The following is a 14,033-nucleotide window of genomic DNA, read 5'->3' as shown; positions in this document are numbered from 1 at the left end:
AATTATTTTTTTAACAATACAGTAAAGCTCCGCTAATTCGAACACCCCCAAATCCGAATTCCCTTGTAATCCGAACAAAATTAGAAAACGTGAAATTTGCATTATGTCCCTTGCAATCCAAATTGCTAGAAGATTCGCTAATCGGAATTAACGGTCTTTTTGTGTGGCCGTTTAAACAAGTTGAAACACGTTTAGTTTTATAATTTATAGTTACTTGTTTACGTTATACCAACCCAATTGTACTCCACTTATCCAACCTATGGATCAAAATGCAATTCGTTTAACGAAAGTGTATTACCGGAAAAGTCTCTTAGAACATGTTCTATCTATAGAGGAAGACGATATTTCCAAAGCACTGAAGAATATTTCTATTAAGGATGCTGTGTTCATGCTTGCCAATGCTTGGGACAAACTATCGGCTAATTTAATAGCAATTAAAAGTAAAACATGAGAATGCTATTAAAAGCTTCAGTACATGTATTCAATGGGCGGAGGAGAATGCAGTCGATTTAAACACCGTAACAACCCTTAGAATTCTACGGCAACGCGCCATGAAATTTAAACAAGACTGCATGCGACACACAAAGTTGTTTGATTTTTTTAAATAAACTGTATAAAACATGTATTGCATATATTATCTAGTACAATAAATCTATAAATAAGTATTTATAAGACTTTTTTTGATAATATTTAAATATGACTTCAATAATCCGCATGCTTCCATAATCTGAATTGAGCTGGTTTTAATTGATTCGGATTAGCGAAGCTTTACTGTAATGAACTAAAGTAGCATTAATTACAAATGTAAAAAAAGCGTAATTACCCCATAATAACCCTTACTAGAAAAATGAAATAAAAATATGCATGTTTTTTCACTTTTTTGATTAAGTTGTCTATGAAACTTATCATAAAACATACATATAAAATAAAAGTTCTTAAAAATTTGTTAAACAAAACACCAGAAACATGTAAAAGAGTAGAGAATAATCCAAATCCAAATGTACAGGTGTCCAAATTTCGATGGGTTTGCAGGGTATCTCAGTTATTATGAAAGATAGAAAGTTGCGGCTTTCGCGAACTTGAACTACTAGTTTTGTGAAACTTACAATGGCGCAAACCAAATTTTCATAGACCTCTTCGTTTTTGATGAGTGTTTGATATTTACGATTTTCAGACACCTCCTGTATCTCGGCTATCCGGAAACTTAGTAGAAATGTAAAAATGGGTTCTACTAGATTTTTTCACGTGGAATCCAATGGTGCACGTAGAATTTTTCTAGTAATCACGGTTTTTGAGTTTTTGAGACAACTCAAATACTATATACTCAACTTCTAAAATACTTAACTCTTAATAACTCAAAAACCGTGACGACTAGAAAAATTCTACGTACACCATTGGATTCTACGTGAAAAAATCTATTAGAACCCGTTTTTACGTTTCCGGATAGCCGAGATACAGGAGGTGTCTGAAAATCGTAAATTTGGAAATACTCCCTGTATATCAAAAACGAAGAGGGATATGAAAATTTGGTTTGCGCCATTGTAAATTTCCCAAAAAAGTAGGTTCGCGAAAGCCGCTACTTTCTATCTTTCATAATAACTGAGATACCCTACAAACCCATCGAAATTTGGACACCCTGTACAGGGTCTGTCACGACAAGCTGAGTCTATATGCATATGGCAAACTACCTGCACTATTTTTGTGAAATTTTGCATATGGGTTTACCCGAAGTTCTCGTTTCAGCTCAAATATTTTCAGATTTCTCCAACTTCCGGTTATACCGGAAATGGACCCTAACTTCGTTATTTTAACAACTTTTATTGAATTTTCGAGATCCCCGCCAAATTTTAATACAATTTGATATAAGTTATCATATGTCTTTCATGTCATTTTTCAATTATTTCAGTCTTTTCGTAAATTTTGGCAGATGCAACCCTTCACAATAAATATAATTTTTCGAAATTACGGTCGAGTCCGGCCAAATATTGTCAAAGTTTGCACAGAGACGACCCACAGCTTACATAATGCCATTTAAAAAGATGAAATTTTCGACTTTTCGAGATTCGGGGCAAATTTCTGACAACTCTGTATAATTTTTTAAAAAACTTTTAAAGGGTTATGTCACCTATGGGTCCTCTCTGTGCGAACCCTGAGAATATTTGGCCGGGCTCCTGTAATTTTGACAAATTACTTTTATTATGAAGGGTTGCATCTGCCATAATTTTCGAAAAAACTGAAATAATGCATAAATGGTGCACTCTAGACATATGATGACTTGTATCAAATTGTATTAAAATTTAGTGTGGATCTCAAAAATTCTATAAAAATTGGTGCATTCCATTTAAAATAACGAAGTTGGGTCCATTTCCGGTATAACCGGAAGTTGGAGAAAACTGAAAATATTTTAGTTGAAACGAGCACCTCGGATAAACGCTATATACAAATTTTCAGAGAAATAGTGCCAGTAGTTTGCCACATAGATATAGACTCAGCTCGTCGTGACAGACACGCTTGATGGTAAAGATACCCATAAGAGATACAAACAGACCGGCTGCATAATTGGAAATGAGTTATGCGCTGTTATGCGCAAGCGCTAAAGAACGTGACAAACCGTACATCGTCGAAACCAGGTACGCATTTGACTTGTCGCCGACCAGTCCGCGGCACGTCCACGGGTCGGATGGAACAGCACTTTTCAACTGCGCAGGCTGGTGACTGTCAATTGGCAGTCAAAAGTGCTGTTGGAACGAACCTTTTATAATTTTGTCGTCAAGTTTGACGTACAATTTCATAGCCGACTACTAAATTTTCTCTTATTTTAAGTAACATTACGAAATACGTGTCTTTAGTTATTTAAGTTTTTTATGAAAACGACAAAGTTTTTTAAAAAATAATACGGGTAAGAAAAGTTTTAGAATTAAATTCCACATGAAATGTAGTAATGTGTTAAATTCGCCAAAAGGTTAAAAAAATTTGTCAAAATTTAGGGTACCATCACCCTTAATCAACCCTATGAAATGTCTCAATTGAGTTCAATTTGCTACCAATTGATACCCTTGGTACACTAAATAATGTACACCAAATTTAGTTTTTCTAGCTTAATGTATTACCAAGATATTGAACTTTTTAAAAATTTAAGAGCCAACTCTGAAGGCCTATAACTCCTGAGGTGTACAACTTAGTATAGAGCTAAGTTACGTTAAATCATCTTAATTTATTGCCCTCTACATGTCCCTGCTCTGTGTCGGTTCTTATGTGAATCACCCTGTATAACCTAACGTGTGAAAATGCTGTAATAATGTGGACATAACAAATAAATTATTATTATTATTAATGGGCGACAAATCAGGCGACCGAGCAGGCCATGGGAGGGCGGCAATGCTAGCTTCTTCCAAAAAACGGTTTGTAGCCCTTGCCGTATGAGAGGGCGCATTATCCTGTTGAAAATGGGATTTTCCAGCCCCTGAAGATATAGAAGCGCAACGGCACATTCTAGCACATTGGCAATATAACGAGCGGCGTTTAAGTTGCCATTAATGAAGACCAAGGGTGACCTGGAACCGTAACATATTGCACGCCATATCATCACTTCTTGTATGAAGGCTGTATTGCGTTCCACAAAAAATGTTGAATTTTTACGTTCTGTTAGACGGTGAAGTGGTGTAAGAGGGAGACATAAAAATGGACGATATGAACGCAGCTCATCACACCTTATCCGGCGATAAACAGATGACATTGACATTTTGGGTCCTACACCTCTCATCCAATCACTTGATTCAATCGAGTTGTTAAAAGTCTGTCTCTTGTGGCCAAAAGTCTTAAGCGACGTTCTTCGCGATATGTAGTCCTGCGGGGACGTCCAGAGCCAGGGCGATATTGTTGCATCGATTGATCGGACCATTTGGACCAATATCTCAATACCGTTGTAACATTTCGGTTTACACGACGAGCAATTTCTCTTAGCGAAAGTCCGGCCTCTCTCATGTCAATAATACGGCCACGTTCAAAATCAGGCAATTGGGAAAAATATTGATGTTGGCATTGTTCCCAAGTTTAGAACGAAATTGTGAACAATAATTTGCAAAATTGACTCACTGATTTTATTATTTCTTCAAATTTATTCGTTCAAAATCAGTCAATTGGGAAAAATGTTGATGTTGACGTACTCTTGGTATTGTTTCCAAGTTCAGAACGAAATTGTGAACAATAATTTTCAAAGAAAAAAAAAATTGAGTGCAAAGGAAAAAACAAAAAAAAAGAACCAAACTACTAGCTAGATTTTATTCATTTTAAATCGTTTGTTCTAATGAGAGATATCGTTGATAAAAATTTCAATAAAATCGTTTAACAAATTCTAGGTGTTGAAATTTTTATGGAAGTCAGTTTAGTGTTATTTCAAATGCATCATAATTTTCTTAGTTATTAATAAAGTTTGTACATTTTTTGCTGTCAACTGTGACTAAAATGTCATTTACCTTTACCGTTATATCTACTTTTGCTATTTTTATTCTTCTAAGTAAAATAAATCATCAAAAATATTAGAAATTTCTACTACCATTGTTGAGTAATTCGTGATTTTCTAATATTTCGGAGGGTGTTTGAATACGGATTTTCCATATTGTAAATAAAACCCAATAAATTTTATAGATATAATTTAATTAGGTACCCAGAAGTACATTTTTTATATCACACATACAGACATACTGTAGATTAAAAGCATATAGTTTATATAGAAACTCAACATCGTCATGCTGCCGATTTTTTTTATAAAACACGATTATTATGGGGATTTATACATAAAGAGGTTAAAAATCGATACAAATTATAAAAAAGGAGGATGATGTGTATTGAATAGGAAGAGGAAATATAAAGTTACAAAAAAATCAGACTACGACGTGTTAATTAAATAATAAAATTTCATGGCACAACTTAGTAGCGACAAGTCTTTTTTTGTACTTTACTAAGTTTAAAAAACTATTATACATAACTATTAATTATACTTATACACAGTTCTATATACATATACAGAGTAATACCATTCATAAAATAAAATTAAAATAAAATTGAACCGAAAAGGGGTTATTTTTTGACAGTTTTTAGAAGGATTTAATATAAAATACTGTAAGGGGAATACACGCTCAAAAAATATCATTTCGATATACATATATTTTGTTTAATTTTTAATAATTTACTCATCTCCCGTTCATTAGAAAAAAGAGCTGTCTTTTTCCTTTAAAAATAATCACAGTAAAGATTCCAAGTTCTCAATACCAAAGAGTCACTCTCACGCGGTACACTTACATATTTATAATTCCATTCGTTTTGTTTCAATTAATTTTTATTAATTAGAAATTATTTTTTTTGTTATGATTTGGTCAAAATCTTTTCATAAAATTGTATAGCAAGAAAAGTTATTTCATTAAAATTAATATGATAAAAAAATTAATCTAAATAGTATGAAATAAAAATAATTCTGTGATGATTGATCATTATATCACTCAAGTTATTTTTTTTACTGATATGCATGCAGGTTAGATTACTTCTTAATCTTTTAATTTTATTCGTAGACGTGTATAAAAGAACTGGATTAAATTGTGTTTTATTTTCCATTATTATTATTCATTTACTTTTTTTTAATATTAATATAGTGAGGAGATTACTTGTTTTACTACAACACGGTTTCAGCTTACATTTTTTTTTCTGACACGATCATTTTACGCTCTAAAGAAATGATTTTGCATTCATATCTACTTGATACTTTTAATTTTTTACTTTACATACACATTAATCTGCATGTTAACCCTTTAACGTTTTTATAAGTACTGTTCGAGAATTCTAATTCTTAGCTTGTTATAATAATCTTCGAAATGAAACTGAAATTTAATCTTAAAATGTGATTAAAGGGTTAACTGTTTATTTATATCACAAAAAAAAATAAGTATTGCACTAACAAATAAATAGCTTTTTTTGGGGAATTTCTTTAATGTTCTTAATTTTAATTAGGCCATCTAAATAGTTGATTTACTCTTAAGCTATCAGCGCGAAATCACTAATTATCATTTTTTTTAAGATATTTTTTAAAACCGCGTTTATTTTATTTTATTTATCCTATTGCACGTAAAACTTCTTATTAATACTTACATAATATCAGTCGCATCATCGTAAAAACTCACCCGAATACATAAATCAGCGTTAAAAATGTTGTTGTGAATCGTACTTTCTTTAACCTATTTCTTAAAAACATTGTAAAATTTGTTTTTTTTGTCGAATTCAATTTTTGTATCATTTTTTTGTTAATAATGTGTTGTTGTTGCTTCGTTGCACCGCGGAAATTCATTGTGCAGTCAAATCTTGGTTTGGAAGGGAACGTTATATGAAATATAAATTAAATTATAATTATAACTGCAGTTAAACCTAGATATAACGGACCTCATCGGTATATTAGTATATTTAAATATAAATGTTAGCGTTCAGAGAGAGAATCCAACTGGGGTTATTCCCCAAGTTACTCTATAAGATGTATAAATCAAGGAAGGTAGAACTAACACTAAACCTTGAACTAGAAACATTCGGGTTTAGCCGTCTTAAGAGACGTGTGGCTAAACCCGAATGTTTCTAGTTTTAGGTCTAGTGTTAGTTCTAGTTTTATTGTTGCTGCTATTCAGCGTTTAATTGTTATAGAGGAGAGTAGCCGAAGTTGACAACTATAATGTAATGTATTCTTAATATAGACAATTTATGTTGCGTAGTCCCTGCAGAACATGATATCGTGCATTCAGCTGGCTTCTGAGCCATGACAAAGCGAGCAGTGGTAATTTTGTGTTTACAAGCATGTCGTTGTAGAAATTTACATGTCTTCCATAGCGTGTTGATCGATTTAATTATTATATCATTGGATAGAGAATTTATTCTCCTATAGTTGTGTGAAATAATCTTATTGCAATTAGTTCTATACGAATTAATATAAGACAAACAAAATTTTGTTAAAGTTACTTAGTTTGGACCACATAGTGGTTGCTCAAATTGAAACACCCTGACGGAAAAAATTCAAATGTGAATGAAATGAAAAGACTTGGACTACCTACATTTTCTGTCGAAATGGAAAATCTTCTTGCTGAACACATTCTGAAATGTGAAGAATATCTTTTTGTTCATTAATATTATTACTTCCCATCTTGTTAGAATATTTATGTGAATAAAAAACTTTGCTTTCTTTGATTTTCTTTATTTTCGGCTTAACCGGTTTCGACTATTTTTTAGTCATCTTCAGGAACAATAGCCACGTCAGTTTCACTCTTAATTTTCATAATCTGAATTCATCTCTTCTTTTATATACGTTTTCTTGAATTTTTTGTTATTAAATGATCATCATTGAGATGAATTCAGATTATGAAAATTAAGAATGAAACTGACGTGACTATTGTTCCTGAAGATGACTAAAAAATAGTCGAAACCGGTTGAGCTGAAAATAAAGAAAATTCCACCCTTCTGAAAAGCAAAGTTTTTTATTCACATAAATATCTTTTTGGATTAACTATCAAGGAAATAAGAAAATTGGCTTTTGATGTCGCTGAAAAATACTCATTGTCACACATTTTCAACAAACACAAGAAAACTGCTGGGAAGAAATGGTTTTATGCGTTTATGAGGCGAAACTGTCCTCACGCAAGCCGGAAGGAACCTCTATGGCAATGGCAAAAGGATTAAATCGAGAGAATGTTTACCATTTTCTTGTTATTTTGGAGAAAGTTGTGGATAAAAATATGCTGACACCATATTTAACGTCGATGAATCTGGATTCTCCAGTATGCAGTAATCGATGCGAAGGAAGATTGTGGGGAAAGGTAAACGACAAGTTAGGCTATAACGAGTGGTCAGCGCGGAGTTAATACAACTATGGTCTGCGCGGTCAGTGCAGCTGGGGTTTATGTCCCTCCAATGCTAATTTTTAACCCTCAAACGGTAAGGTGGCTGATTTGTTTATTTCTCTCCCCATCCGTTCTAACGGCTGCGAGAGAACAGGTACCCTACCAGGCAATACCCAGCAGATCATCAGAGGAGCTTCATCTTTCCGGTAAGTGGCCTTGAACTATGGCGTCTTTTTTTAGCCAGCCTTACCAGCTGCGTTACACTTCTGCTATTAAGCACTTTTGCAATTTTTTCAGTTCTTTGACGTAATAAGTCGTTACAAAATGTTTCACACTCCCAAGGAGGTGTTGGTTGAATTACGGAAGCAACAACAAGACTCAGATGATGAAACAAGTGATAAAGGGAGCACAGAAATTGAGTCGGAACGATGACATATTGTCGAATAGTGAAAGTGAAGATGATTTTATTTACGATGAAAATGATGACTCTCGATTTAGAAGTAAATAGAAATAATAGAGATAATGAAAATTACGAACTGGGCGAGGATTTAGAAAGTATGTGGTGTGACAAGCCGGTTCTTTCAAAATGTTCCAGAACGACAACTTGTAATATAATAACCCATCTTCCAGGACCTAGAGGGAAAGGACGAGGAATTACTGACGAATATAAAATATTTTCATTTTTTATAAATGATGAGATAATAAATAATTTGAAAAATTTAGACTCCAATACAAAAATACAGTTCAGTGGTTTTTATCAACAACAGATGTAATCGAGATACAAACTATAATTGGACTCCTGTACATGAGTGTTGTACTAAAAGACTTTGTGCTATGCCTTGAGGATATGTTCTCTGCAACATACGGGCCTCCTGTATTTCGTTGTATTATGTCAAAGAAAAAATTTGCCTTTCAACAATTGCTTAAAAATTATAGCCCCTCGGAATATAGTACAGTAGATGAAACTCTACTCAGTTTTCGAGGCCATTGTCCATTCAAAACCTACATTCCGTCCAAACCCGATAAATACTAATTGAAAATAATGTCGCTTTGTGACACCCGAACGTTTTATTTTATAAAAGGCTTACCATATACAGTGTACGGGACACACTCCGCATCAGAGTATCATACTGTTGTAGGATGCATTATTCTGAAGCGATCTTTCTAATAAAATTTTTCCGAAATGTTTATAATAACCGCACGGGAACTGTTTAAAATCGTCCAATAGCGGAAAACGTTTATTTGTCTTTCCGTGTCGAATCTATTGGTGAGTAAACATCAGAAACGAGTTTTGAACGGCGCGGCGGACCGGCCGGGGTGGGACCGATTGCCTAAGTGTGATTTACGATCTCCAAAGGCGTTTCCCTAAGCTTTTGTTGAATCGCTATTGGAAGACTTTAAACAGTTTCCGTGCGGTTTCGGAAAAATTTTATTAGAAAGATCGCTTCAGAATAATAACATCGTGCAACCGTATAATGCTCTGATGCGGAAGGTATGGGGCACTTGTATTGGTAAATAAAAAAAGAAACGATAGGGTAGATCTACCTTTGCCAGCACAGTAGTCTTACAGCTCACTGAATGTATAAATGGAACCAATAGAAATATAACAGCTGACAATTGGTTCTCATCTTATGAACAAACCAAAGCATTCCTTGAAAGAAAAGTTACATTTGTGAGTACTTTGAGGAAAAATAAAATTCAGATACCTCATGCAATGCTGTCTCCAGCTCCACTCGGGTCTTCAAAATTCATGTATCAAGATGACAAAACATTGGTTTCTTTCACTCCGAAGAAAAACCAAAAAGTTATTGCTGAAAACTCCAATGAACCAGAAATCGTCCAGTTTTATAATTTAACTAAAGACGTTCTGAACATGCTTTGTCGAAGATGGCCGATGAGATATTTTTATGGGATTCTAGAAATTGCTGCCGGGAATAGTTTTGTTATTTACAAATGGAACGCAAAACTAGATACGTTCTCTAATAACGCGAGAACCTCATTTCTCAAAAAGTTTTGTTCCTTGACGAAACCAATAAGTACGTCAATAAGCAAGCTTTTAGGCGATGAATTACAAGAAGTTGCTATGTCGGTGCAGACCCTTAAAAAAAAGATGTGATTTTTGTGATAAATCACAAGATAGAAAGTGAAACGTTTTGTGCAAAATGTAAGCGTTGCCTTTGCGAAAGTCATAAAATTATTTTATGTACTAATTGTAATTCCGATGATGAATTGATGTAATAGGTATTATCTACTCTCCTTTTTTTAAATCTTTGATTTGGTTAACTAATTACTTATATTTTCCTCTCTTTTACGTGTAGTACGTTATTATTTTTATCTCTAAAAAGATTGTTTTGTTTTTTCCTTTTTAAGAGAAATAGTTGAAAAATACTGTTATTTTTTATGATCACGATATAATCCACTTATTAATAAATACTGTGTTTCTGGGGCAGGGTCGGATTCGACCCCACCTTGCTATTTATGTCACAAAAATCCATCTTACCGTTTGAGGGTTAAAAAAAAGAGAATCAACGATTTAGAAATTGGAGCATCGCCAGCAAACAAAGCATTGTTACTATCTCTGATACCAGCTACATAAATTCCGAGTTGTTCGTTACCTGGTTGAAATATTTTGAACAGCACGTCAATTGCAGCAATAACAAGAAGGTAGCTTTATTACTAGATGGACATACCACGCACAGCAGAAATTTCGATGCATGTTGTTTCGCTCGAGATAACGGAATAATATTATAAAGGTGTGTCCAGACATTGCACGGCGTTCGTCGGATTCAATTCTGTCGCGCACAATATATAGACATAGCGGCAAGTACGACGAACACGAATACACCCAAATAGGGCAATATCTTTACACACCTTTACAGTTGCTTGGACACACTACTCATCGTTTGTAATCTTTAGACATTGCTTTCTTTGGGCCATCACAAATATATTTTACTCAGGCACAAGAAACTTTTTTTCGTCAATGTAAAGGGGACAAAATAAGCAAAATGCAGAGTTGTAAATTGCTGAATAATATGGAAAAGCAGCTACAGTTGCAACTGCCGAGAATGCTTTTCGTGCCTCTGGTATTAGGCCTGTTAATCGACATGTCTTTCAAGATAGCCAATTTGCACCAATTTTAGCAACCTAAACCAAGTACTGAGTCTGAGCCAATATCAATGTCATCAAGTGACAGTGAAGACGATAACATTGTTGTTGATGTATGTCAAACCAGAACAATCAAAAATGTTCAAAATTGCCTCCAAAACAGAATCCACTGCCATGACCATCACTTTCTCGAGCTAGAGGAATTGCCCAGAAAGCTGCATTAATAACAAGCAAGAAAAATCTTTAAAACTGCAGCAAAACAAGAAAAAACAAACGAAATTTGGAACAAAACAACAAAAGAGACAAACTAAGACAACATGGTTCTGTTTTATGTATGAGGAAGAAAAAGCAGAAGTTTAAGTTTAACACATCTTTCGTTATTACTAATGTTATAAGTTTAAAACTATGGTTTAAAATGATGAAATACCTAAATTTGACATTTTCGACATCAAAATTGATTTTATTTGAAAAATTTAAAATGATTGAGAGAATCTTTTTAGACAAAAAACTTTTTAAATCATCCCACGAATGTATACCATTAATAATATTCGCGTATTATTTTTTCTTACCAACCCAAGATGTAAAAATAATTAAAATCCCAAATTTGATATCAAAAAGGATTATATCTCAAAAATTAAAAATGATTGAAATAATCTTTTAAATCAAAAAACTTTCTAAATCATCCCATGAATGCATATCATTAACAATATTCGTGTATTATTTATTATTACCAATTCAAGATTCCAAAATAGTTAAGAACCCAAATTTGACATTTTCGACATCAAAAAGGATTTTATTTCAAAATTTAAAAATTATTGAGAGAATCTTTTTAGACAAAAAACTTTTTAAATCATTCCACGAATGTATATCATTAATAATATTCGCGTATTATTTATTATTAACCCAAGATGTAAAAACAATTAAAACCCCAATTTTGATATCAAAAAGGATTATATCTCAAAAATTAAAAATGATTGAAAGAATCTTTTAAGACAAAAAACGTTCTAAATCATCCCACGAATACGAATTATTAATAATATTCCCGAATTATTTATTGTTACCAACCTAAGAATCAAAAATAGTTAAAAACCCAAATTTGACATTTTCGACATCAAAAAAGATTTTATCTTAAGAAATAAAAATGATTGAGAGAATATTTTTAGACAAAAAACTTTATAAAACATCCCACGATTGTATATTATTAATATTCGCGTATTATTTATTATTACCAACCCAAGATCCAAAAACAATTAATAAAACTCCAATTTTGATACCAAAAAGGATTATATCTCAAAAATTAAAAATGATTGAAAGAATCTTTTAAGACAAAAAACTTTCTAAATCATTCCACGAATTCAATATTCGCGAATTATTTATCATTACCAACCCAACATTCAAAAACAGTTAAAAACCCAAAATTTGACATTTTCGACATCAAAAAGGATTTTATCTCAAAAATTAAAAATGATTGAGAATCCATTTAGACAAAAAACTTTATAAAACATCCCAAGAATGTATATCATTAATAATATTCGCGTATTATTTATTATTACCAACTCAAGATGCAAAAACAATGAATAAAACCCCAATTTTGATATCAAAAAGGATTATATCTCAAAAATTAAAAATGATTGAAAGAATCTTTTAAGACAAAACACTTTCTAAATCATCCCACGAATACAAATCATTAATAATATTCGCGTATTATTTATTATTACCAACCCAAGATGCAAAAACAATTAATAAAACCCCAATTTTTATATCAAAAAGGATTATATCTCAAAAATTAAAAATGATTGAAAGAATCTTTTAAGACAAGAAACTTTCTAAATCATTCCACGAATACGAATCATTAATAATATTCGCGAATTATTTATTATTACCAACCCAAGATGCAAAAACAATTAATAAAACCCCAATTTTTATATCAAAAAGGATTATATCTCAAAAATTAAAAATGATTGAAAGAATCTTTTAAGACGGAAAACTTTTTAAATCATCCTACGAATATGTATCATTAATAATATTCGCGAATTATTTATTATTATCTACCAAAGATTTAAAAAAAGCTAAAAACCTCAAATTTAACATTTTCATCATCAACATCGATTATAACTCAAAAACTAAATCTGCTAAAAGCAGACATGATCCGGTACATCAAATGTCACATTTGGGTGCACACAAAATGTGCTGAAGTTGTTGTATTATGTAATGGTCCAACCTGAGAAAGTGATTGCCTTGATTTGACCAAAAACATACATTTTTTAAATGTATTTTTTTACATTTTAAATTATATTTTCAATATTAATAAATATGCTAACATGTAGGCATTACTTGTACTTTTTATGTCGCATAAAATTAAAAAACGTTAAAACGGTCCATCTTAGGCTACTCTCCCCTATACATCAAGGACGGTAGAACTAACATTAGATCTTGAAGTAGACACATTCGGATTTAGCCGTCTTAAAAGACGTGCAGCTAAATCCGAATGTTTCTAGTGTTAGTTCTAGTTTTAATTGTTATTTAGCATTTTTTATTAAACTAGAACAAACACTAGAGCTACAACTAGAAACATTCTGGTTTACCCATCTTAAGAGGCACACAGCTAAACTCAAATGTTTCTAGTTCTAGATCTAGTGTTACTTCTAATGCTATTGTTAGTTTCGCCTTTAGTTGTTATTCAGCATTAGATTGTTGTATATTTTACACTATTTTGACACTAGACCTAAAACTAGAAAGTTGCTGGTTTAGCCATGCATCTTCAGACGCATATTAATCCGTTATATCTAGCTTTTACTGCATATAAAAGAACTCATTTAAATGCCTTAAAATTGGGTAACTTAAAAAAAAATTAATAACATTTTCCTAAAACATCTTCAAAGAATTTTTTTTTCTACAATTTTTTGAATTAAACTTCTTTTTCTAATCTTTCATTGTGTCTTTTTCGAACCCCGGGGTTTTATCGCCTCCGATTTCGCCCACATCTCATCCTCTGAGATGTGGTCGTCGAAATTTTGGAAGAAGTCGATTATCTTTTCATTCTTTTTGAACGGATAAGAA

General features: G+C 32.3%; 1 protein-coding gene across 4 annotated transcripts in view; it reads right to left on the bottom strand.

Moving 5' to 3' along the window:
- Positions 1-4,639: 4,639 nt before the first annotated feature.
- LOC111413518 (C3G guanyl-nucleotide exchange factor) overlaps positions 4,640-14,033 on the bottom strand; it is a 72,903-nt gene continuing 63,509 nt past the window's right edge. For all 4 annotated transcript variants that reach the window (XM_071194938.1, XM_071194936.1, XM_071194937.1 and 1 more), the window contains one exon: positions 4,640-14,033. In XM_071194938.1, coding sequence (XP_071051039.1) covers positions 13,904-14,033 — 130 coding nt within the window. In that variant the 3' untranslated portion in view covers positions 4,640-13,903.

This window comes from Onthophagus taurus, chromosome 3 (assembly GCF_036711975.1).
Source record: "Onthophagus taurus isolate NC chromosome 3, IU_Otau_3.0, whole genome shotgun sequence".
Taxonomy (NCBI): Eukaryota; Metazoa; Arthropoda; class Insecta; order Coleoptera; family Scarabaeidae; genus Onthophagus; species Onthophagus taurus.
Note: the sequence above shows the minus strand (reverse complement) of the source record. Positions and strands in the feature narration are given on the sequence as shown.